This window comes from Apis mellifera, linkage group LG13 (genome assembly GCF_003254395.2).
Source record: "Apis mellifera strain DH4 linkage group LG13, Amel_HAv3.1, whole genome shotgun sequence".
Classification (NCBI taxonomy): Eukaryota; Metazoa; Arthropoda; class Insecta; order Hymenoptera; family Apidae; genus Apis; species Apis mellifera.
Window position 1 is genome coordinate 3,297,501 of NC_037650.1, and position 27,163 is coordinate 3,324,663.

Sequence of the window (27,163 nt, forward strand, 5' to 3'; positions counted from 1 at the left end):
ACGTACATATCTGCATATATATATTTATATACATAAAAAGTTAACATAACGTGCCATCCGACTCCTCGTCAAGTATTTATATATTTCGTACACCTTTCGTTCTTCCTTCCTTTTCTTTTCTTTTCTTTCCCTTTCCTTTCCTTTCCTTTCCTTTCCTTTCCTTTCTTTTTTATTTTCTTCCTCCTCCTCCTCCTCCTCTTCTTCCTTTCCTCGCGAGCTAACTAGCTAATTTCATTAAACTATCCCTGGTAATCGATTGATCGATGATCTTATATGTCGTCTTATATACCGATCATAATAAGCATCAGTGATAACGTTGAACAGGCAAAAGACTCACGGAATACAGAAGACAGAATTTACAATTTACAACGGGAGAGCGAAACGTAAAAAAAATACGGGTTTCTCTTCTCTTCTCTTTTCTTTTTTTTTCTTTTTTTCGTTTTCCTTTCCACCATTCCTTCGATATAGATTTGCATCTATGTGTGTGTGTGTATATATATATATATATATATATATTAGGACAAAGTCACAGACGATATGTAGACTTAAATGAATGCATGATACCCGACGCGGTTTGAGACCGATTTGCAAATTGACCGAGTCGTTGATTAGTAGAGATGAAGAGGAACCAAAACCACCATGCCTGACCGCGATTCTTCCTTCGATTCGGTTAGTCTTCCGAGAATGAAAGAGAGAGAGAGAGAGAGAGAGAGAGAGAGAGAGAGAGAGAAAGGAAAGAAAAGAAAACAGAGAGACGATTAGTAGTGAAACTCGACGCATCGTATCACGTGCAAATAAAATTGAAACAAGCTGCCATCGTTTTTTTCTTCTCTTCCCTTGAATGATGAAAATGTTGCATGCGTGCGTGCGTGCGTGCGTGCGGGTTGATTGATCGATAATCGTGCTTTTTTATCGAGCTTGGTTGTTAGTCGGATCGAAAATTGTTTCGAGAGAAAAAGAGGAGGATGAATCGAACGAGATGCGAAGGGCGTCATGCAGCAGATGCAAAAGAATGAATAGTATGAGTACTTCGTTCGAGACGTTGTTTCGCTTCTCGAGGAAGAGAAAAGAAAAGAGGGAGAGAGGAAAGAAAAAAGAAGAAAGAAGGAAAGAAAGAAAGAAATCTTCGACAGCTTCAAAGAAACGGATCGACGATTCATCCGACGATCGATCCACCACCGCTTTCGAAAGCATGACGTTCGTCCGTGTCGTTAAGCTGTAAAAGTGAGCGTTTAAGTGAGCAAGATTCGGCATGCACATACAAAATCGAATCACATCCAAGATGCTGACGACAGAAATTGAGGCACACAAATAGAAAGGGGGGGCAGGGAAAAAAGAAAAGAACCTAAAAAAGAGGAAAAATAAGATTGAAACAAACGACGTTCACATTAACAACGGTTACCAAACAGAGTTACCAAGTCATAACACGTACAAAATAATAATAATAATAATAAAGAAACGAAAAGAAATTAAAAGGAACCAAGGGGGTAAGTGAGGGGGTGTGTTGTTAGTAAGGAACAACCTGAAGCGTAATTATACCCTCGAGTACATGGGGCTCTTTTGGCGAGACTAATCTACCAAAAAAAAAAACTCGACCTACGATAAATAATAACCCCATTGTTGAAACACGTACGATCGGTCAATTGAACGATTCCTCCCTTTTCTTTCCTCTTTTTCTCTTCCTGCTCGATCTCGACGCCCATCATCTCTCTCGTCCCTTCTTCATTCGCGAACGGAACGAAGGATCTCTCGACTCGCGATCTCTCGATCCAAGTCTCTCGATCCCGAGACGTAGGGGGATATATATAACGGAGCCGCGAATACCGGAAGAATTCGATCGGCGACCACCGTACGGTACATACCGAGGAGAATGAAGGACGACGAGGAGGCGAGAAAGAAAGAAAAGCGGTTTGTTTGGAACAGGATGAACAGGATTGGAGGAGAACGAAACGAAAGCTTCGAGCCGTAGGAGGAGGCACGTAGAAGACAAGTAGCAGTAGAAGAAGAGGAAGGAGGAGGAGGAGGAGGAATAAGGGTCGATCCACGTGGGAGTCGAAACCGGTTTCTCTCTTCTCTGGCATGCATTTTCTCCTTGAAGACGAAGAAGGAACGAGGTTCGAGCCGAGGTCGAACGATTACGCGATTTACTTCCAGCCGCAATAGTTTGGAGTCTCGATTCGATTCGAAGGGAGAAATGGAGGCAGGAAAGGCGAGAAGAAGAAAAAAATATGCGTGAGAGGCGTTATAGAGAGATTAGGTGGTGTAGATGAGAGAGAGGTGCGTGTCCCTACCTTATCTAAACCTTCAAAAGAACTTAATGTCAATGTCGCCGGGTCTGCTCTTATGATACGTATATATGTGGGTCATCAGGGAGTTACGCGAGCAATATACCCGCTCGCAGATGACGCATCTGTACTCCTCCTGTCGCTCGGCGTGCTTGTCGGCAACGTGGCGTTTCAGGGATGCTTTGCTGCATAGCACCTTGCCGCACAGCTGGCAGGTGAACAGCTTCTTCGCTGACTGGGTGTTCAGAGAGTTCAAGGTCAGCCCCGGCATAGAGGTGAGCACTGAAACACAACAATGCACCTCATGCAGCTGCAACCGCCACACTTAAAACCCTATCCCCCATATCAAAGGATGACGCAAGCGAGATAAATGATCCCTCCCTCCATTCCATCCATCCCTCCCTTCCTCCCCGTTTCTTCTCACTAGCTCACTTTTTCCCCCCTTCTTCCCCCACACCCTCCTCGTAGACTCATCCCTACCCCTTTCCCTCCGTGTTGCTCGTGCCTTCTATTTTTTCAACGACGCGATAAATTCAATAATAACGCGATACGATACGAATGAGAAACCTGCGGAATCCGAAAGGAAATGAATATCGAGCGCAGGGAGAGGAAGGAAGGGGGTTCCGTTCTTTCTCTGGAGGAGGATAGAAGGGTGAAAGAGAGAAAAAGAAAGAAATCGTTGTATCAAAAGCAGGAAGGAAAGAATTCCCTTTCTTCCTTCCTTCCTTCCTTCCTTCCTTTCTTTCTTTCTTCTCGACGATGCCTTTTCACGCGAAGCTACCGGCTTCTCTCCACGCGAAAAATTAAATTCAAAGAACCGCTTTCCGCGGAAGACGAAGACGAAGACGACGGTTCGGGATTCAATGTTTCTTTTTCTCGGCGAGCTTCCTTTGAAATAATAATCGCGTCCTTCCCTTTTTTTTTCTTCGCCGGGGGAGGGAAAAGAAGAGAAATGTAGCAGCAATGGAATACAATAAAAATCGTATCGCGATCATCGTCGCCGCGATCCTCCTTATTTCCCTCCCCCGCGTATCGCGCGACCCTCGTTGCCATTCTGCGGACGTTTCCGCGACCTCGACCCACCCCCAACCTTTTTAAACATCGGTGGGGAAGGAAGGTTTATTGAGAGATTCGAAGGAGGAAGAGGAGAGGGAGGGAAAGAGTGAGAGAAAATAGACGAAGGAAAAGAAAAAACGAATCGGCGAGGCACGCAAACAATGCACCTCATGCAGCTGCAACCGCCACACTTAAAACCCTATCCCCCATATCAAAGGATGACGCAAGCGAGATAAATGACCCTCCCTCCATTCCATCCATCCCTCCCTTCCTCCCCGTTTCTTCTCACTAGCTCACTTTTTCCCCCCTTCTCCCCCACACCCTCCTCGTAGACTCATCCCTACCCTTTCCCTCCGTGTTGCTCGGGCCTTCTATTTTTTCAACGACGCGAAAATTCAATAATAACGCGATACGATCGAATGAGAAACCTGCGGAATCCGAAAGGAAATGAATATCGAGCGCAGGGAGAGGAAGGAAGGGGGTCCGTTCTTTCTCTGGAGGAGGAAGAAGGGTGAAAGAGAGAAAAAGAAAGAAATCGTTGTATCAAAAGCAGGAAGGAAAGAATTCCCTTTCTTCCTTCCTTCCTTCCTTCCTTCCTTTCTTCTTTCTTCTCGACGATGCCTTTTCACGCGAAGCTACCGGCTTCTCTCCACGCGAAAAATTAAATTCAAAGACCGCTTTCCGCGGAAGACGAAGACGAAGACGACGGTTCGGGATTCAATGTTTCTTTTTCTCGGCGAGCTTCCTTTGAAATAATAATCGCGTCCTTCCCTTTTTTTTCTTCGCCGGGGAGGGAAAAGAAGAGAAATGTAGCAGCAATGGAATACAATAAAAAAAGGTTTATTTTTTTATTTATTTTTATTTCGTTTTTTATTTTTTTTTTTTTTTTTTTTTAAGTAGTAGGTAGGAAGCACCTTCGTCCTTCTTATGTCTTTTGCGCTGCCGTTTTTGAGAGGCCACACTACAGAGCGGCGAATCTCTCGAGAACGGCGTGGGTGTCATCAGTTCTCCGCAAATAGGGCTATACGCTCGAGACACGCGAGCCGTCGGATGTCGCATAATATTTTGTGAGTGGTAGATAAATGTATTTTTAGGAACGCGGGTTTGGGACGAAGGTATACGCATATGTCTTTGTGAGCATTATAACACAACGATGGAAGTGGTGCGGTTATGGGCGCGCCACGCGTGGGCGGCCCAGACTGAGGTTCTAGGAGCACTGATGCATAGTAAAGAAAAGAATTGAAGTTATTATGAGTTAATCTGAGGTAACGCTCCAGCACTATAATAAAGAGAGAAAAGAAAGTACAGAGCTCAGAGCGTGGGCGCAATGCGCGGGGAGGGTGAGAGGCGCTTTTGGTTATATTCTAGACCCGTAGTCAGGTAGTATTTTACCTGGTCGTGTAATAAAAGAGGACAAAATAAAAAAAAAAAAAAAACAAGGAGGAGAGAACGCGTAGATAACTTTCTCGAAAATATATAATTGATTTTGCACGTATATTTTGACAAAGCGCAATTCTTATATAGTTAATTTCATCTAAAATAAATATTATCTCTTCATAATTCAAGAAGACCGACCGCGGATCGGAAGGCGGAGATATATATGATCCGCGAAATTATAGTTTGCTGATGAGTATCTCGGCTACCTATGTATAGCAACGACTCAATTTCCTCGCAATAAAATCTACTAGTATTTATAATATGATAACATCGCATGTCGAGTCTTTGCTTCTTTCAGATACTGGTAGCTAGCTTGCTATGAAGAGAGTTGCCGTATCCATCAGGACACGTGATAAGATATAAGCTTATGGACCTGAGCCAGATGCGGATCCAGCAAAGGGGAGCCGGTGAAGGGACGGGCCTTGGTGCTCGGGCCGGTGCGTGCGGACTTGGCGCGCGAAGCGGCGAGGCGCCCGCCCGATCCCGGACTACACTTTAAACCCACGATTCCTTCAGTGGCACCCGGTTCCAGGCAGTTGTATTGCAGCGTCATCAGCCATCATGCTGCCAGCGACGGCTTCCAACGGAGACAGGGGTCAGTAGATGGTTTTGTCCGTCAACAGCACCCTGTTCCATTTACATATAGTATGGGTCTTTTGGCGCAGCCTCACACTCCCCACACACCACCCTCCCCGCCACCCCGCTCTATCTCCCCCATGTTGCCACCACTTCCGCTCGTGCCCTTGCAGCTTTCCCTTCTTCTCTTCCTCCTTCGACTTCGACCGCCATTTTCTCCTGTTCTTCGAGAACGGCCGCCGGATGTCCTGCCGCGCTTCTCGCTTCCACTTCTCCCCTCCGGCCGTCGGGGGCTCTATCTAGATCAGCGAACTCCCGGCCGCATTTCGAGTGGGCACGTACGGACTTCTAGCAGCATGACTGGTCGCCGAGGCTCCACCCGGCGTTTTTTGGCACACCGCTACCTGCGGAGCCGCCCCGCAGCTTCGTCGCGATGCGCGGCAGTCGCGAACAGCGCGTAGGAAGCAGAGAGGCTGAGCCTCCTGGTCGTCCCCGTCGAAGTCGCCACGGTTTCTTCTTGGCATGCTTTTCCCTTGCGCTGCCGCGACGCGTTCGCGCCCGCGGTTGGACACGCTTCCGGCTTTCTTCCGCCGCAAATACGTTTGCGGCTCTTCATCGAAAGGGAAGACAATGGAGTGGCAAGGAAAAAGCGAGCACAGAACAACAAAATCTCGTGAGAAAAGCTTTATAGGAGCTTAGGTGGTGTAGAATGAGAGAGCGGTGGGTCCTACTTAACAACCTCAAAGCCTTAATGGTCATGTGCGGGTCTGCTTTAATGATCACGTAATGTGTGGGTCATACAGGGGAAAAAAGTTACGAAGCAATATCCGCTTGCAGATGACGCATCTGATCCTGTCGTCGGCTGCTTTCGAAGTGGGACCTAGGATGCTTCTGGCATAGCATACCCGGGGACAGTGGCAGGTTAACAGTTCCTTGTCTGACTGTTGTTCAAGAGATTAAAGGTCATCCCCGAATAGAGGTGAGATTGAACACAATCCTCATGAGCTGCACGCACATTAAACATCCATACAAAGGAATACGCCAAAGGGTAATTCTCCATCATCCACCATCCTCTTCATCCGTTTCTCTCACTACGTCTTTTCCGCTTTCTCCACTCCTGTAACTCCATCCATCTTTCCCTCGTGTTGCCGTGTTTCTATTTTTCACCACGCGAAAAATATAAAGAGATACATACGATGAGACTGCGAATCCGAAATGGAAATGAATATCGATCAGGAGAGAAGGGAAGGGGTTTCGTTTTTCTCTGGAGGAGATATAAGTGAAAGACAGAAAAGAAGCAATCGATTGTAATCAAAAGCAGTGAGAGATTCCTTTCTCCCTTTCTTCATTCCTCTCCTTTCCTTCTTCCTTCTCGAGATGCCCCTTTCAACACAAGCTAACCGGTTCTCTTGCAGCGAAAAATTAAATTCAAAGACGCTTTCCGGGAATAACGAAAAGCGACGTTGATCAATGTTTCTTTTTTCGCGAGCCTTCTTGAAAATTAATATCGGCGTCTCTTTTTTTTTCTCGCTCGGGAGGGAAAGAAGAGAAAATGTAGCAGAAAATTGAAACAAAAATCGTATGCGATCTCGGTCGCCGGCGATACTTATTTCTCACCCGCGTATGGCGACCCGTTGCATTGGGACTTTCGGCCTCGACCCACTTATTTAACCATCGGTGTGGAGGAAGTTTATTGATGAGTTCGAGTAGGAAGAGGAGAGGGAGGAAGAGTGAGAAGAAAATAGACGAATAAGTAAAAAAAGATGGAGCAGGCGATGCTACGATGAGACTGCTCGAGATGCATTTCGACGGGGGAGGAGAGGGAAGAAGAACTCCTGAAACGACGTTTCGAAATGGCAGACCGTTTTGGGTGGAGGGAAGTAAGAACTTTCAATGGCAGTTCTTCTTTCCTTTCTTTCTCTTTTTTCTTCTTCTTCATCATCGAAACCTCTGGTTCGAGTGAAACTAAGGAGAAAAAAAGAAGAAAGGAAGCCTTCGACCGCGTGGACGGGATAAGAAGCGCGGTTATGAAAAATAAGTGAGATTTCTTTTGGCCGGTGTTCCCGGCCATTAGTCTCTCTATGTTATATTTATACGTGCACCGCGGTGTGTACACACAATTCGGATAAAGGAGGATAAAGATTGCGCGAGGGGGACGAACGGACGAGGGGTAGGTTGAAAGGAGGTTGAGGAGATAAACGAAAAAAAAGAAAGGGAAGGAAAGCGTACGTATACACGTACGAATGTATAGAAGGAACGAAGCATGGACACGGAAACGAATTAAGGTATTAATGTGCACGAGGGAAAAGGAAGGAGAGCGCTCGGTTCATTTGTGATGGCCGCGGTGCTCGTTAATTAAAAAGAGATCCGGTCAGAGACTGGGGAAGCGTTGTGCGCGACTTATAATATAACGCGCGTATATCGCGGTATTTTATAATCTGGTATTCCCCCTCTTTCCCTTCCCCTCCCTTTTTTTCCCCCTTTTTCCGTCTTCCGTCTTCCTTCGCCCTTTAGCGCCTCGCATCGAACGCGAAACGGAGGAGGCGAGGCCAACCCCCATTCGTTCAATGCCTTTCGCTGGAAAAAAAAGAGCTTTTATCCAATTTCTCTCGGGCCACGTCTCGTTAAAGATTGAGGGAAAAGAAATTGTGAACAACCTCGCTGATGAGGTCGCTACGTACCGATGGAGGAAGAGGATATTTCGAGTTGCAAGTGAAATCGTGAAATCGTGTTTGATACACAAACGCTCTGGGTGCGCACACGTACGTTTAAACGCGCATGCATCCACATCTCGCGAGAAAGTGAGTACGCTTGAATGTGTGAACGAGAGGAGAGAGAGGGAATAAAATACGGAGAGAGGAAGGTTTTAAAGGTGCGTTCGTAAAGAGTGGACGGAGTTGTTGCGTACAAAAATTGCGCACGATCCTCTCCGATCTATATACATATATATATAAGAATATATACATATATATATATATATAAAATACGTAAACACTTTACTCTGGACACATGTACGTACGCATTAATATGTAATACCTCTCGTTCTTTTTTTCTTTTTTTTTTTTTTTTTACGGATCACGCCTTCTCTCTCTGCTGACAAACCTGACAAACGTGAGGAATTGAATGGAGAGAGAGAATAAAAAAACAAAAAAAAGAAGAAGAAGAAAACACAAGAGAAAAAAAATGTAAAAAAAAAAAAGAAAAATACACGAGAAGAGAAATAGGGGAGACGACGAGGAGGAAACACTGAGCATTCTGGGTGACACTTAAAGCATGCAGTTCCAAGTAAACGTAATAATATGCGTGAGCGGCGTGGCGGCTTAACGTTCTCTTTTCGCACACTGTGAATGGCCCTCCTTTTCTCTCGATCTCGTTCGAAGGTATATCGAGAATGCGTGTCGCCTCTCTGAGGGTCCCTTGGCTCCGCAGCACCTGTACTGGTACCGTCCTTCTCTCTCTCTCTCTCTCTCTCTTTCTCTCATTCTCTCACTCTCTCCACTCTCTCTCTCCGCCACGATGGAGATACGTGTGGCGAGAACAACTTAGTCGACGAGTCAAGTATTTTTTTTTGCAGAAGATACACGCGTTCGCGTGTGCACGAAATCATCTTTTCTCCTTCGAGAAAAAAAAACCCCTTCTTTTTCAAGACAACCCCTTCCCGCTGCTGAAGAAATCAGTTCTTACTTCGGTCTCCGGCCTATATACGTGAATATGCAACGAACGGTAAACGCATGCGTCGTGTCTCCAATTTTCCGACGTGAAACGATTTCCCGAGATCCACGTGGAAAGAGTGGGAGGACGACGACGACGACGAGCAACGACGACTCGTTTTCGAGAGAAGAAACAGCGATTAAATCGAGATTTGGAGATCTCGTCTTGTCCATCTTGCTCATCTCGTTGCCTTTATTTGTTTTTCTCTTTTTACTTTTACTCTTATTTTACTTTTTTCTCTCCATCGATACATGGCGTGAACATTCGTGTATTCGTCGTATCGATGTAACTTACCTTCCAGCTGAAAAAAGAGGCGTGACAACACAAGCATTCGTGATACACAATTTAAAAAGAAGAACAGGTTCGGGTGTGTGGAACACGATCGGATCTGGGGGGGGGCAGGGGGCAAGGAAGCGAAATATATAATAACCTGTGTATGTATCAAAACGGGGGGGGATGTGTGTGAATCGTTGTCTTTCGTTATTTTCTTTTTTTCTCTCTCGAGGATGTGTTAGGTGACTGAAAAAAAACGAAGAAAAAGAAAAAAAAAAAGAGATACAAAGCGAATTATTAAAATAACCAAATAGTACATTTCATATTATATAAATATATATAATATATATGATATAAAAAAAAAAAAAAAAAAAAAAGATCGTGGTGGAAAATATATTAAGATGCATTTGACATTGCTTAGAAATAAAAAATAATAACTATAATTATATAATAATAATAATAATATATAATAATAATATTAATAATAGTCATCAATAAATATATATTATAACCAGAACACCTGGCAGATAACAAATAATAAGCAAGCACGGTAACGCTCGGCATTATTTCTCTAAGAAGAAACGATTTGTACCCGAAAACGGAGTCGTTACCGGAAAGAATTCAGCCTTTATTTTCAATTTATTTATTCTTTTTTTTTTCCATGTTCCCCGGATGTTTTTCAAGATGTTTCTCGAGCCTATGGCACCGGTTCTTTTTCTTTTTTATTTCTCAATACAATTTTTTTTTTTTTTACATATCTGACGAATTTCGAATAAGCTCGTTTTTTTTTTTTCAGTGCTTTGCTGCTTCTTTCTTCGCTCTATTCCTCGTTCTCTCTCTCTCTCTCTCTCTCTCTCTCTCTTCATTCTTTCTCTACCCCTTTCTCTCTCTCACACACGCACATACTCTCTCTCTTTTCTCTCTCTTTCCTTTCTCTCGCTCACTCTTCACTCACTCGCTCTCTCTCTCTCTCTCTCTCTAGCAGACGCCGTGATTAATATATATATGAAAAAAAAAAGAAACGAACAAAAGAAAATCTCAACGGTGAGAGATGATGATCGTCCGTGTTATCGATGCAAAGGATATTTCCTTTCGACGCTTGTTCCGCTTTCCTCTTTCTCCCTTCAGAATCTCGATATACAGGGGATATCCCCGATACTTGGGAATAATATATATATATATTGTGTGTGTTATGTGTGTTGGTATCGCCGTCTTATCACGCCGTGAGAATTTCTAATTCTCTTCCTTGTTGTGTTTTTGTTTTTTTGCACGTTCGATACGGCGACGTGCTCGAGATGCATTTCGACGGGGGGAGGGAGAGGGAAGAAGAACTCCTGAAACGACGTTTCGAAATGGCAGACCGTTTTGGGTGGAGGGAAGTAAGAACTTTCAATGGCAGTTCTTCTTTCCTTTCTTTCTCTTTTTTCTTCTTCTTCATCATCGAAACCTCTGGTTCGAGTGAAACTAAGGAGAAAAAAAGAAGAAAGGAAGCCTTCGACCGCGTGGACGGGATAAGAAGCGCGGTTATGAAAAATAAGTGAGATTTCTTTTGGCCGGTGTTCCCGGCCATTAGTCTTCTCTATGTTATATTTATACGTGCACCGCGGTGTGTACACACAATTCGGATAAAGGAGGATAAAGATTGCGCGAGGGGGGACGAACGGACGAGGGGTAGGTTGAAAGGAGGTTGAGGAGATAAACGAAAAAAAAGAAAGGGAAGGAAAGCGTACGTATACACGTACGAATGTATAGAAGGAACGAAGCATGGACACGGAAACGAATTAAGGTATTAATGTGCACGAGGGAAAAGGAAGGAGAGCGCTCGGTTCATTTGTGATGGCCGCGGTGCTCGTTAATTAAAAAGAGATCCGGTCAGAGACTGGCGGAAGCGTTGTGCGCGACTTATAATATAACGCGCGTATATCGCGGTATTTTATAATCTGGTATTCCCCCTTCTTTCCCTTCCCCTCCCTTTTTTTCCCCCTTTTTCCGTCTTCCGTCTTCCTTCGCCCTTTAGCGCCTCGCATCGAACGCGAAACGGAGGAGGCGAGGCCAACCCCCATTCGTTCAATGCCTTTCGCTGGAAAAAAAAGAGCTTTTTATCCAATTTCTCTCGGGCCACGTCTCGTTAAAGATTGAGGGAAAAGAAATTGTGAACAACCTCGCTGATGAGGTCGCTACGTACCGATGGAGGAAGAGGATATTTCGAGTTGCAAGTGAAATCGTGAAATCGTGTTTGATACACAAACGCTCTGGGTGCGCACACGTACGTTTAAACGCGCATGCATCCACATCTCGCGAGAAAGTGAGTACGCTTGAATGTGTGAACGAGAGGAGGAGAGAAGGGAATAAAATACGGAGAGAGGAAGGTTTTAAAGGTGCGTTCGTAAAGAGTGGACGGAGTTGTTGCGTACAAAAATTGCGCACGATCCTCTCCGATCTATATACATATATATATAAGAAATATATACATATATATATATATATATAAAATACGTAAACACTTTACTCTGGACACATGTACGTACGCATTAATATGTAATACCTCTCGTTCTTTTTTTCTTTTTTTTTTTTTTTTTTTTACGGATCACGCCTTCTCTCTCTGCTGACAAACCTGACAAACGTGAGGAATTGAATGGAGAGAGAGAATAAAAAAACAAAAAAAAGAAGAAGAAGAAAACACAAGAGAAAAAAAAATGTAAAAAAAAAAAAAGAAAAATACACGAGAAGAGAAATAGGGGAGACGACGAGGAGGAAACACTGAGCATTCTGGGTGACACTTAAAGCATGCAGTTCCAAGTAAACGTAATAATATGCGTGAGCGGCGTGGCGGCTTAATCGTTCTCTTTTCGCACACTGTGAATGGCCCTCGTTTTCTCTCGATCTCGTTCGAAGGTATATCGAGAATGCGTGTCGCCTCTCTGAGGGTCCCTTGGCTCCGCAGCACCTGTACTGGTACCGTCCTTCTCTCTCTCTCTCTCTCTCTCTTTCTCTCATTCTCTCACTCTCTCTCACTCTCTCTCTCCGCCACGATGGAGATACGTGTGCCGAGAACAACTTAGTCGACGAGTCAAGTATTTTTTTTTTGCAGAAGATACACGCGTTTCGCGTGTGCACGAAATCATCTTTTCTCCTTCGAGAAAAAAAAACCCCTTCTTTTTCAAGACAACCCCTTCCGCTGCTGAAGAAATCAGTTCTTACTTCGGTCTCCGGCCTATATACGTGAATATGCAACGAACGGTAAACGCAGTTGCGTCGTGTCTCCAATTTTCCGACGTGAAACGATTTCCCGAGATCCACGTGGAAAGAGGTGGAGGACGACGACGACGACGAGCAACGACGACTCGTTTTCGAGAGAAGAAACAGCGATTAAATCGAGATTTGGAGATCTCGTCTTGTCCATCTTGCTCATCTCGTTGCCTTTATTTGTTTTTCTCTTTTTACTTTTACTCTTATTTTACTTTTTTCTCTCCATCGATACATGGCGTGAACATTCGTGTATTCGTCGTATCGATGTAACTTACCTTCCAGCTGAAAGAAAGAGGCGTGACAACACAATGCATTCGTGATACACAATTTAAAAAAGAAGAACAGGTTCGGGTGTGTGGAACACGATCGGATCTGGGGGGGGGCCAGGGGGCAAGGAAGCGAAATATATAATAACCTGTGTATGTATCAAAACGGGGGGGGGGATGTGTGTGAATCGTTGTCTTTCGTTATTTTCTTTTTTTCTCTCTCGAGGATGTGTTAGGTGACTGAAAAAAAACGAAGAAAAAGAAAAAAAAAAAGAGATACAAAGCGAATTATTAAAATAACCAAATAGTACATTTCATATTATATATATATATATATATATGTATATAAAAAAAAAAAAAAAAAAAAAAGATCGTGGTGGAAAATATATTAAGATGCATTTGACATTGCTTAGAAATAAAAAATAATAATAACTATAATTATATAATAATAATAATAATATATAATAATAATATTAATAATAGTCATCAATAAATATATATTATAACCAGAACACCTTGGCAGATAACAAATAATAAGCAAGCACGGTAACGCTCGGCATTATTTCGCTTAAGAAGAAACGATTTGTACCCGAAAACGGAGTCGTTACCGGAAAGAATTCAGCCTTTATTTCATTTATTTATTCTTTTTTTTTTTTTCCATGTTCCCCGGATGTTTTTTCAAGATGTTTCTCGAGCCTATGGCACCGGTTCTTTTTCTTTTTTATTTCTCAATACAATTTTTTTTTTTTTTACATATCTGACGAATTTCGAATAAGCTCGTTTTTTTTTTTTTTCAGTGCTTTGCTGCTTCTTTCTTCGCTCTATTCCTCGTTCTCTCTCTCTCTCTCTCTCTCTCTCTCTCTCTCATTCTTTCTCTACCACTTTCTCTCTCTCACACACGCACATACTCTCTCTCTTTTTCTCTCTCTTTTCCTTTCTCTCGCTCACTCATTCACTCACTCGCTCTCTCTCTCTCTCTCTCTCTATAACTCGGAATTACAAAATAATTCTATTCAACGGTATCGCGATGTGTATCGTTCTCGCACAGGTAATGATATCGTCGATGGTATATGTCTGCTTATGTATCCGTGGGTGATCGCTAATTTAAATCTATCGTACGGTAATTGAACGGAATTATGGCTTATGATATTATTATTTTAAGAAAGCTTGTTGTGTGTATGAAAAACTGCTGCTTGCTTTCCTGTCTGTACTGTATATAATAATAATAGCTGCTTGGCTGCTTAAAATGTTAAGAAGATTAAAAAAAAAAAAAAAAAAAAAAGACACAAGAGAACAAATTGAATAAAAATCTTACTGTCGCTATTGCGCGTATAATTCTACGGGATAAAATAATTACAGAGAAAAAAATGGGGGGGGAAAAAAAAAGTAATAGGCGAACCTAGACTGTGTGTGTAACTATGTATACGTATGATGTATGTGCCTCTTAATACCCATGACCATTAATTAAAAAAAAAAAAAACAAGTAATAGTATCTGTGCGCTAAAAGCCTAACTTGTACAAAAAAAAAAAAAAAAAAAATAAGAAAACGTAGACAAAAAACGAGAAAAAGCGAACGAAGGAGACGTGGATATGTCAGATACAAACGAAAAGGTGATAATAAGGGAACTTGTGTGTGTGAGTGTCCATGTGCGTGGGTGTGTACGTATCTGTATGTGTGTGTGTTGCGTGTGTGCCGTTTTATCAACGAATGAATATTGAAAAAAAAAAAAAAAAATCACGCGTTGCCGCCGATTCTATTATACACGTATGCATGATTATATATACCGCTTATTTTTTTCTTTTCTTTCACTCATACTTTCTCAGTTGATTCGAACTGCTGCGGTGCCCTGCCAATCTGATCGCTGCGTTGTTCACATTGCTTTCCCTCTAACCGTGTTTAAACTTAAGGAATTACATACTTTTAATTAAACATTTGTTTGGTAACATCAGTCAAGAAACGTTAAACATCAGTCCAATGTAAGAGTCGACTAATTAGAACGATTAAAAGGAGAAAAAAAAAAAAAAAAAAAAAAAAAAAAAAAAAGAAAAAAAAAGAAAATAGAATAAATCAGTCCAATTCAGTCTGACGCGTCTAAAGCGTGTCGCGGTTGGCATGGGATGGCTGCTAACTTACGACGATCGCAATCAGGTACGCGTCTCGAATTTCTCTTGTCTCTCCCCTCCCCTCTTTCAGCTCTTCGAATCGAGAAAAAAATCGTTCCCCCCCCTTCGTAAAATTCCATCCCTTCGATCGAAGAAAAGATTCCAACGCGAATATTTGATAACTAACTTTTTCGAATCGAAGAAGAATCGAATCGTTCCATCCCCTCTTGAATTCTTTCGACGAGAGAAGATTTCGAATTAATAATTGTTCCTCCGAAATCGAAAAATCGAGAAATCTTCCCTCTATAAAAAATTTCGTATCTCTTCGATCGAAAGAAAAGGAAAAAATCTCACTCGTCTTTCTCTCATCGATCATCCGCAAAAAACTCCATCCCCGCACCCTCTCGATCGAAAGGGAATCGGGAGGATTTTTTGCCAACCGCGACACGTTCGATTCAACAATTCAGTCTTTCGATGTTCGAAAACGAAATTTCGAACGGTTCATTTTGCACTGGCCAATCGTTTTTTTTTTTTTTTTTTTTTAAATTAGTAAGGAAGCACCTTCGCTCCTTTGTCTTTGCGCGCGTTTCGCAAGGCCAACTACAGAGCGCGAATTCTCCGAGAACGCGGCGTGTCATCATCTCCCAAAGGGGTGTCCCTAACGCTCCACGAGCCGTCGGTGTGCATAATAATTAATAAATTATTTTAGAACCGCGGTTTGCACGGTCTCGCAATTTTCGTGACGCATTAACGTTAGAGCGATAAATTAAACGAAAAAGAAATAAAAAAAAAAAAAAAAAAAAATATATATATATGTGTATATATATATATATATGTGTGTATAAAATAAAAAATAAAAAAAAAAAAAAAGAGAGAAGAAGATACTCGAATAAACTTTCTACTAAATATATAATTTGCAGTTAAATATTCATTCAATTTATATTAATTTCATTAATAATTTATTATTCTTCATAATAATAGCGCCGACCGCGGATCGGAAGGCGAATATATATTTCCGCGATTATATTTGGCCATTTTTACAGTAGTCACAAATCAATTTCCTTCGAATAAATCTACTAGTTTAAATATTATCAATATCAGTTCTTTCTTCTTCAGTACTGACTACTATAAAATTGTGTTCCGTTACTCTCTCCGTAAATTTAAAGCTTCGTTCTTCCTCATTTCCTCCATATCCAACCAAACAAAGAAACACCACACTCTTTCCCGACATCGTTCCTTCCTTCCCCCATCCCCCCACCCCATCCCCCTCCCCCTCCTTGTTATTTGCATTATAAGAAAAAAAAAAAAAAAAAAAAAGAGAATGCTCGGCGTCGAACGTATTTTCGAAGATTAAGAAACAATTTTTTTTTTGCGATCCCCCCTACTCCCTCTCTCCTCCTTTTTCCCTTCTCTCTCTCGGATCCTGAATCGCGGGAATATCACTTCACTTTTTTTTTTTTTTTTTTTTTTTTTTCGAAAATACGACCGTCGCGGACCACTTAATAAAGAAATATAAACCTAATTTAAATTATCATAGCCTATCTATATAACGATGTACAAGTGTGTTCACGTGTTATCCCATGTATGATCGAGTACAAGTTACAGTATAGTAGTAGTAGTAGTAGTAGTAGTAGTATATCGAGCTGTCAGTGTCAGTCTGTGCGTGTGTGTGTGTCCGCATATGCGTGTGTCTCTGGGCTGGGTCTCGCACCACTTTTTGTACAGCGATGCACACTGATTCAACGGTACAACGGTTGTTGTTTCACGTTGTTCTTCGTAAAATATATATATGTATGTATATATATATATATATATATATATATATATATATATATATATATATATATTTATATATATTTATGTATATCTGTGTGTTATGTCTATGTGTGCTCTGAGGATTATTTTTTTTTTGCGATCGATCCTCTACAAATGTCGACGCACGACGGGATCTAGTCTGTCTATAATGTTTCAGATACCCCTTCGATCCCTTCCTGACGCTCGTTTCCCTCACCCTCATTGAACATTTCCTTCATTCTCACGCACAAATTCATCTCCACCTCGTGAATGAATCAACTCTCGAACAGATTTCATTCCGTTATCTATCACGATGCAAGGGATTTTTGCGTTGTCGAAAATGACGATGATGGCATTGGCGGAGGAGGGGATGGAAAAAAAAAGAGAGAAAGGGGAGAAGATGGGAGAAAATTGTGCCCGTGACAAGCGTCAGGAAGTTCTCGCGAGGCGGCCTATCAAAGTTCTACTAAAATATAGGTATATGCTATGTAGTCGGTTATATGTATATATGGCTATTATCAGTTTAGTATATAAGTAACCTGTCAGTGTTAGTGGACCGTGTTTTTTTTTCCTCATTGCTCATACCTTCCCTCTTTCGAACTGTCTAAAAAAAGAAAAGGACAAAAAACGCTGTTCAAATTCGCGACACGAATTTCTTTGCTGCTTGGAAAAAGAAAAAGAAGAAATAAAAAAGAACCGTTTTCCCACGAAACGGGTGTCGTCATCGCGCCGCGTTCTCCCTTCCCTCCCTCCAACCCCTTTAACCCGGACCCTTCCCTTCCCCCCTCTCCCTCGTGTGACGCGATAACGTAGAAAGAAAAAGAAGAAGAAGGAAAGAAAAGAAGAAAAAGAAGAAGAAGAAGAAGGGGAAAAAAAAGAAGGAATTCGAACGTGTAAGAAGCGAGAAAATAGACGACGACGTATGCACGGGGCGGAGAGGTTGGCCGTAAAGAATGAAGCGTATGCAAATGAACGCGCCAAGGCCGCGAGGGTTGGAAACGCGGCTTCCTTTCCCGCTTTCTTCGTTTCCGTTGCACGGTTCACCGCGTCGAGAAAAACTCCCTCCCTGGGTGAGCGCGGAACAAAAAAAAGAAAAACGAAACGAGAACGAGAAAAGGAAAATTGATATTGGAAGGAAGGAAGAAAGAAGGGAAAAGAAAAGAAAAGAAAAGAAAAGAAAAGGAAGAAGAATGATCGAAAGAAAGAAGAAGAAGAAGAAAACGAGTGTGTTTTCGTGTGTTTTCACGTGCCGTACATAACGAGTAACAACAAGTGGAAAAAAGGAAATTAACGTTCGATACTAACGATGACCACGACAACAATGATAATAATAATAATAATAATAATAATAATAATAATAGTAATAAGTGATAAAAAATGCAACTACGATCGTCCGTACGTAATAGAGTCGTAAAAAATAATATTTAATAATAAGATTAAGGTACTTTTTACGTAAAGCCCGTAATATATATATATATATTTTTATTATATAGTATACATATATATATACATACACATATATATATACATATACTATTTTTAAATGAATATGTGTGCCTGTGTGCAAGGTACCCCTCTAAAGCATTTTAATATGGAATGAATATATTAAGATAAAATATATAATATATATTATATTATATCATATCAATATATATATATATATATATATCTCCTGTCTCGATGTCCGTCGCGGAACGAGGACGAATTCGTCGCGGAGGGGAAGGGAGAACCGAGATCGGGGGGGTTTCCCTTCCTCCATCTCCACGGGTACCCTGCCTTCTACCACTTTTTCGTTCTATCTTTTTTTTTGTTCTCTCTCTCTCTCTCTCTCTTTCTTTTTTTTCCTCTCTTTTTCTCTTTTTTCTTTTGCAACCATGTCAACCACGCGATCGTTATCGATCCGCGACGGAAGTCTCTCTCTCCCCTCCCCCCTTGTTGTGTTTCATTCGCGCGTACTACCCCTCCCTTCCCCCCTTCCCGGTAATAGTTCCTCCCCTCTTTTACAGTCGCCCCCCCACCCGCCCCCCTTTCCCCTTTCCTTCAACACCTAAACAATTAAAAATTCTCGAGTCTTCGGATTAATCAATATTTCGTTTTACAGTCTTGTCGAAACGTTTCGGACGTTTCCGCCTAAAAAGTTAGTTGGACGATGGTGTCTCCGACACCTGGAAGTATTTTTATTTTTATTTTTATTTTCGTTTTTTTTTTTTTTCTTTTCTTTTTTTTTTTTTTCACCTCCTCCTCCTCCTTCCCTTCCCTACCTCGCGTTAATACGTTAAATCTAACTACTAGTGTGTGTATGTGTGTGTTCATATGTTCATGTGTTCGTGTGTATACGTGTGTATAGCCTGCGATTAAGCCGTGTAAGATCGATAGACAGAATTATCGTCCGGAGCGAGTCCTCGCGAGAGGACGTCGCGTAAGATAAGGGGGGAAGAAAAAAAAAAAAAAAAAAAAAAAAGAAGAAGAAGAAGAGTTCGTCTTGCAATTGATTCGCGTTCACTCTCGACGAGCCGACGAGATCTGACGAAACCGCGGCACACATCATTCCTCATTCATCGAATCATCATCAACATACCATCCAAATTTTTATCTATCCTTTTTCTTCCTCCTCTCCTCCCCTCCCCTCCCCCCAAAGCTTTCGAAAATTTCACTTTTCACGCGAGTAGAAAGATCCGGAGAGTCACCACGCGGTATAAAAGTAGACGAAAATAACTACGCGATTTATCACTAATATTTTTTTTTTCTTTTCTTTTCCTTTTTCTTTTTTTTTTTTCTTTTCCACTACTAGTAATGTAGAATTACACGATTAATGTCCTCTCGTGGACATTTGTCCAAGAATATTATCGCGAGAGGATAATTTTCTTGCGTAAAAATTCGCGGAAGGAGGATTTCCTTCTTTTTTTTTTTTGGAGGGAGGGGGAGTACGACGTCGAGGATGATTCGAGCGAACATGATTCGTAGCAAACTTTCGGGACAAACGAGCAAGCCTCGCGAGTACGGACGGTTACGCGTCCGGAAGATCGGTTTCTCTTCACAGACTCTTCTCTTCCGCGACTGTGTGTCGATGAGAGGAAGAAGAAGAAAAAAAAAGGAAAAAAAAAAAAGAGAAAAAAAAAAAGGAAAAAGAAATGGAAGAATCATTTTTCTCGATTCTTGGCAACGCTTGACACCCTTCGTTCCTCCCTTAACGAATTGATAACATTCGATCGCCGGTTGAAAAAAGGGCCGGCGGAGGCCGGTAAAATCCCGAGGTATCGTACAAAAAAATGTTCTCGTGTCCCGCGAATTCCGTTCCTATGCAATTGTCGATCGCGCAATTCGCAATTACTTGAAAATATACAATCGGCGCGCAATCGTTATGAACCGATATGATCGAGCCGCGCGAGTACTTGACGAACTGGCGCGTTTATGGAATAAAAAAAATCGCCATCGTTCATCACCACGTTCGTCTGGAAGCACTGATTTTCTTTTTGTTTCCTGTCTTTTTCCCCTTCTTTTTTTCCCTTTTTAATCCAGAGAAGTCCCTTTTCCAGGAAATTACATCGGCGTTGTCCTTGCTCCCACGGTGTCGTTGCGTTCTTTCTCGCCGTTTTGCACAGCATGCACGCGCGAAGATATCGTGTGTGTGTGTGCGTGTGTGTATGCGCGTATATACATATATATATATACGTATGTATGTATATATATATATATATAATTTGAATTAATTTTTTTCTTTTTCTTTCTCTCTCTTTCTTTTCTTCATTTTCTCTTATACTTTCGATCGTCCATCTCCCGCATCCTCCCTTTTCTCGACCGATTAAAAACTATCAACGCGAGATCATCACGTTACTGCAACTGGTCCCATGGTAATCGCGAACGTTAACAGATCGGCGTTAAGTAACGACGGCGACAACCGATTAATAATTAACAATTAACAACAATTCCATTGCTGGCTCCATATTCAGCCGACGGAAAAACGGGACGACAACGAAGGCAACAGTAACGCGTGTCGAACAGACGAGTATCGAAAAGGAAAGAAAAAATTGAGAGGAGCGACGCGATCCTTCGAGCGGCCATGCTGTCGACGATGTGATGAGGGAGAGATATCCTTCTTCTCGTCCCTCGTGAAGAACGTGTTGTCGTCCATTGGCACCGTTTCCTTCTCTTCTTCCTTCCTTCCGTTTCGTTCCTTTCTTTTTTCTTCTCTTCTCTTTCCTTCTTTCTTCCTTTCTTCCTTTCTTTCTCTACTACTAAGCTCGTTTTTTCACACAGTGTTTCCTCGGCACGGTCCGAGCAAACGCGACGATAACCGGCTCTATTTCTGCCTACGATGATAGATGCTCTTGTGATTGTTCAGACTGTTGAGCGTCCTGAACACCTTGTGGCAGAGGGCGCACACCGCGCTATTCAGGGGCTGGAAGTGTTGCTGCTCTTTGTGCCGTTTAAGGGTGAGCTTCGTGGAAAGGGTTTTACCGCAAACGTCGCAGGTATAGCACACACCGGGAGGGAGAAGATTGCCGTGTAACGGATGCGACAATCTCATCGCGAGGATCGCCGACGGTAGGCCTGCTGAACCTCCACCGATAACCGTTATTTTTTTTTCCAAACGAGAGGGAAAGGATCGATATTAAAGAAATTTATCGTGTTACGTATCGTGAACATCCAAGTGAAATAGATTCGCGGGCGCGTTAAACATACAGACGATCCAAGGTTAGACAGATAAAGAAACAGATGGAAGAGAGAAAAGAGAAATGCAACAATGGAGAAAGAGTTAGAGAGAAATTTATCGGTTAAAGCAAAGAAAGAGAGAGAAAGAAAGAAAGAAGCAAAGAAAGAAACAATAGAGAAGTTACGAAAAGAGTTAGAAAAATATATAAATATATGTATATATATATATAGAGAGAGTGAGAGAGAGAGAGAGAGAGAGAGACCAAGCACCATTGTCCGTTATAAATATCGACACCCAATTAAAAAGAATAGATATTTTCCGTTACGAACCAATGTTTGTGGCGTAGGAGGAGGCACACGGAGAGCCACGTGTGTGGATGGACCCCCAGCGCAAATCCGTGTTCGTGAAGGTAGCGGGTAGGTACACACAGAACAATGACGAACCAGAGCCGAACGTATAGCCGAGCGAGCGGGACCGGGAACAAACAAGAACAAAGATACGACTGCCATTAATATCACTGGACAAGATTAGTGTACGCTGATGGTGTTCTTCAATGCGCAGGGCCGGGGGTGGGGGGGGTGGGTGGAGGTTAGGGGTGTTTGAGATGATTTGAGGTGGTGGTGATGCGTGATGTGTAAAGGCTAAATGCGGAAATTCGTTGACCAGGTGTATATACGTATATCATATAGGAATGTATCATATAGGAATGAAAGGAAGGAAGGAGAGGAAGGAGAGGAAGAAGAGAGGGAGGGAAAGGCGCGAGGATATTCGTGGTAGGGGAGAGGAGGGTGTTTTACGGGGGAGGAAAATAAAGATGCATCGAGGGGCCGCCAATTGGCCACGGTGTTGCGAGGGGGGCCGATGGCGACCCCCGGGCCGGACGAGAATATATTATTAATTAAGCGGCCGCTCGAAATCCCTTTCTTTTTTCTTTCTTTCCCTTTTTTCCTTCTTTTCTTTTCCCTTTCTTTTTTCTCTCTTGTCTTTTCTTTTCTTTTTCCTTCTCTTCCCTTTTCTCGTCTCTTTCTTTTCTTTTCTCTTATTCTCCGACGAATTTTTCTTTTCTTTTTTTTTCTTTTTCTCGGACGAATCTATCGTAGAGAGAAAGAGTGGCTCGGGGGCTCTGGTTTGTCATTGACCATGGTTAACGATCGACGATCGAGAGGGATCGCCGCCACCGGAAGTCGGGATTCTCTTACGAATCTCGAGGCATGGTTTTTTTTTTTTATCGATGCGCATGCACGTTCCTCCGCGGCCCTGAGCCGAGTGAGTGACTGAGCCGAGGTCTCCGCTGCATTCTCCGAAGCGATTTCTTTCCCACTCGTAACATTCCTTTCCTGCACGTTCTTTACGGCTATATACGCGAAACAATCGAAGGTGAAACCATGAGACTGACTCGTTGGCGGCGACAAGGTGTCGCGTCGGGGAAAATGCAACGGAGGCCTCGCAGAGTGATTTCTTTGGAGAGAGAGGGAAACAAAAAAAAAATAGATGAATAAATAAATAAATAAATAAATATAAACAAATATATATGTATATATATAAACGTATGAACGAACGTATGAACGAACGAGGTAAAAATGGAAGAAAACGAGTAAAAAAGAAAAGGAGAGAGAGAGAGAGAGAGAAAAAAAAAAGAAGAGGAAGAAAGCGTGTTCGCGTGTTCGCGAGAGAGAAAAATGGCGTGCGCGAAATCGGACGAAAATTGGACAACGAGGGCCCGAGGCGTCGTGGAACGCGTGTACCTATTCGAGGACGGACGCTCCACGGACGGGTGTGCGTATATACGTGTCACGGGGTCTGGGGGTTATATGGTAGTGTGCACGGTGGGGTATATGGTCGCTTGGTTGTATATAGGTCGGCCGGAAGCGCACGCAGGGCAACGAGGTGTAACGCGGCCAACACAGAGGAGAAAAGAAAATGCAAAACGCAGCATAGAGGTTGCATAATAACCGCGAAGGTTAACGAGCGGCACGACGTTACCCGCGTGCACCTTTCTCCGATACGTGGAAAATAACAGGGGGCCGCTCTCTCTCAGCGTACAAAAAGAAACATTTTATTTATATAAATAATCATGGTAAGTTGTAAGAATAATATCAATATAATAATAATATTAATAATAATAATAATAACAATAATAATAATAATAATATTAATATTAATAATAATAATAACAATAATAATAATAATAGTAATAATAATAATAGTAATAATAATAATAATAATAATCAGCATAATGTAAAAGTAATAAAGATAAATCGATCGTCGACGATAAATTCGTTCGAGAATCTGATTAATCATAGTTGTGTGACGAGAGAAAAAAAAAAAAAAACAAGGATACGATAAGCGTATACGTGCGCGAGTAACTATTGGACGTATGCTATCCCCGAAAGCCCGATAAAAAAAATAATAATAATTAGAGAGAGAAAGAGAGAGACAGAGACAGAGAGAGAGAGAGAAAGGACAACGAGATACAGGAGATTATTAAAAAAAGAGAAGAGAAACGGAAAGTTCACGTGTCGCGTATGCGCGTGTGTGTGTGCACGTTATTATTAATAAACTTCTCTATGTACTTATGTAATTACACACGTTCGTGTATCGATAAATTCAGATATAAAAGACTCTTTTTTTTTTCTTTTTTTTTTTTTGCCCCCCACCCCTCTTCTTTTTTTTTTATTTACACGGACACGTACACACACACGCGCGCGCGCGCGCTCGGTGTCCACGGCGCGAATCTATTTTCGTTTCGTTGAACAGATTTATGCACATTCTACGTACAGGCCTCTCTCTTCTTCGTCGAAGAATATTCTAAATCTATACGAAGCTCGAAGCCGATGTTCTTTTTTTTTTTTCACGCTCGCTTTCGATCTCGATATTTCCACGGGGAATAAAGAAAAACGCGACATCTATCACAATTTTTTCGTTCTCGGCATCGCGGTATCGTGAAGTAAGTCGTTAAGCAAAGGAGAAATAGAAAAAAAAATAATAATTATAATAATAATCGATAATAATTATAATATTAATAATAATAATAATAATTGTATAACGAAAAGGTAACCATAGATAAAAATCCGATCTCCCGATTACGATAGTCGTCGATAGAATAGGAGGAGATGTTTAGAGAAACGTAATTAAAAAAAAAACAAAAAAAAAATGATTATTCGAATTAAAACGATTAAAAAAAAAAAGGAAGGGAGGAGAGGGAAGGGGGGAATAAAAAACGCAACCCGTTCGAACGACCGAACGCGAATTTCGAACGTGCGAATAAATTAAGATTAATGTTAAAATTCGTGCCGATCGGAATCGATCGAGCAGATCGATTTAAATAAACCGTCAATTTAATCATATCGACCTTGATTGTCTCCATTTTTTAAAATTGTTCTCCGAGATGGAGAATGGATCCCGATCACATCCCCCCGCTCCCATCCCCAAAATGTAGATTTCCGTAGGATAACCGTTGCAATTTTGCGAAATAATTTCGAACGCAGACGAGGGAGGTGAAACGAGGGAGGAAGGGGGAGGAGGGAGGGAAGGAGGGAGGAAGCGTCAATACGATAATTCGTAAATAATTCATTGCACCATTTCCCGCGAGAAACGCATATTTTTTAGTAAGTAACTCTTTTTTCTTTCTTTTCTTTTTTTTTCTTTCTTTCTTTCTTTCTTTCCTTTCTTCTGCTTCTTCTTCTTCTTCTTCTTCTTCTTCTTTCCTTTGGCTGAGACTACTAAAGGTACCTCCACGCGCGTCTCTACGATCGTCACGTTCGTCGCTCTCTTCGTTAAAGGAGACAGGTAAGAATCGTGCGTGAGCAAAACGTGCAAGGCCGTTCGTTTTGCTTGTTCCCGGCCAATTCCTTCTTCTCCTTTTCGATGGATGGACGGGAGAGGGAGAGGAAAAGAGAGAGAAAGACAGAGAGAAAGACAGAAAGAAAGAGAGAGAGAGAAAGAGAGACGAGGAAAAGATGAAAAAGGAGAGACAGACAGAGCGCGCGTCTAGTTACCTCGTCAACGTTCTTACAACGTTGAGGACAAGCGAAGAACATTTACGAAGATCATTAAACTTACGTTACATTAACTTATTATTAATTATATATATATATATATATATTCACTGTTTTGTACTGCGACTTTCCACTACTACCGTAACTATTACACCCTCGACAACCACCCTTCGTCAACTAAAAAAAGTTTAAATAACACGAGAAGAAAGGAATTATTGATCGAAAGGGGGACGCTTGCGTTTTCTATTTTCTTTCTTTTCTTTTTTTTTTTTTTTTTTTTTTTTACGTTTTCCTCTTTTTTCCGGAACGGTTTAAGCGAGAAGAAGAAAAATCAGTGTTCGGATAAAAACTGATCGTCGTCTCGAACGATTTTCGAAAATCGTTCTTACTCTATTTCGAGCACCTACTTAATTTATTTATAGTATACGTTCAACGCAATATATATATATATATTGTGCGTGTGTGTGTGAGTGTATATATATATATATATATATATGTACGTATATCTTTCTCTTTGTAACCTCAGTAGAAAAATTAATTAAATTTCCGCGCGATTCGAGCACCACGAGGTTCTTAAAAAAACCTTTCATTTTACGCTTCCTCTCGCATTTCCCTCGCATCTCATTCCTTCCAATGGCGATCCAATATATATATATACATATATATACGTCCGCTCGAAAATATAAAAGAAAAAGAAAAACTATAATACAACAATCGTATCGTATCTACTATCACATCTTATCTTTCACCGCAAACGGACAGACAGGCGGTTCCTTTCTTTCTAACGGTTCTCAGTTGGGAGGGGGTTGTACGTAAAAAAAAGAAAAAAAAAAGAAAAAAGAAAAAAAATGCGAGCCAACGCGTTGGCGTTGGAGAGAAACGTGCGCGAAATAATCCTATCGCTCGTTAAATAAGTATATCTTCGTATAGCACGACTGAACTAACTAACTAATTTTCGAAATTTCCTCGAAACCGAGAACATACGAAATCATATCATTCCATTATTAATCGTCCTGATGAAGAAGAGATTCATTTCAACGACTCGTTCGGGAAACGAACGAGCGAACGTACTATCATCAAACTCGAATCTTTTTCTTTTCTTTTCTTTTCTTTTCTTTTCTTAATCTCTCGTCGTCCGGTTCGAAATGTTCGCTCGAGAAAAAGCTAACTCCCTAACTCCTAATTACAACAATCTCGGACAACAATTTCCCTCGAGAAAAAACCGAAAATTGACGAGAGAAGGTTTTTTTCAAGGTTTCGCGGGCTCTCCCGAAAATCATTCGCGACGTCTCGTTCTTTTCTATCCCATTCGCGATTGTTGTTGCTGTTGCTGATCCTGTTGTTGTTGTTGTTGTTGTTGCTGTTGTTGCTGAGAGGTAACTCTGTCCGAGTGCTCTCTCTGCTCTCTCTCCCGTTCGCGCATCTGTTCCATCTCCTTCCGTTGCTGCTCGTTCTTGCTGTGTTGGCGATGATAGATGCTCTTGTGGTTCCGCAGGCTGTTCAGGCTCGAGTAAACCCGCTTGCAGATGTTACAGATAGGTTCCTTGCTGGGCCTGGTGTGCACGTTCTGTATGTGCCGCCTCAACCGCGTTAGGGAGGTCAGGATTTTGTTGCAAGGCTCGCATCGAAACTCATCGGTCGCGCCGCTGCCAGCCAACGGACCTGGCGGCAGAACCAGACACAGGGGTTACTTTTTTTTTCTGGGGGGTTTTATTTTTTTCCGCCCGAACCGTCAGTCAGGTCGAAAAACGTAACGTCGGT

At 41.9% G+C, this 27,163-nt stretch overlaps 1 protein-coding gene across 8 annotated transcripts in view; it reads right to left on the minus strand.

The window, feature by feature from the left end:
- Window positions 1-1,450: 1,450 nt before the first annotated feature.
- Br-c (broad-complex) overlaps window positions 1,451-27,163 on the minus strand; it is a 58,758-nt gene continuing 33,045 nt past the window's right edge. For 2 of the 8 annotated variants that reach the window (XM_006558473.3, XM_006558470.3), the window contains exon 6: window positions 16,405-21,304. In XM_006558473.3, coding sequence (XP_006558536.1) covers window positions 21,051-21,304 — 254 coding nt within the window. In that variant the 3' untranslated portion in view covers window positions 16,405-21,050. 8 annotated transcript variants of the gene reach the window in all.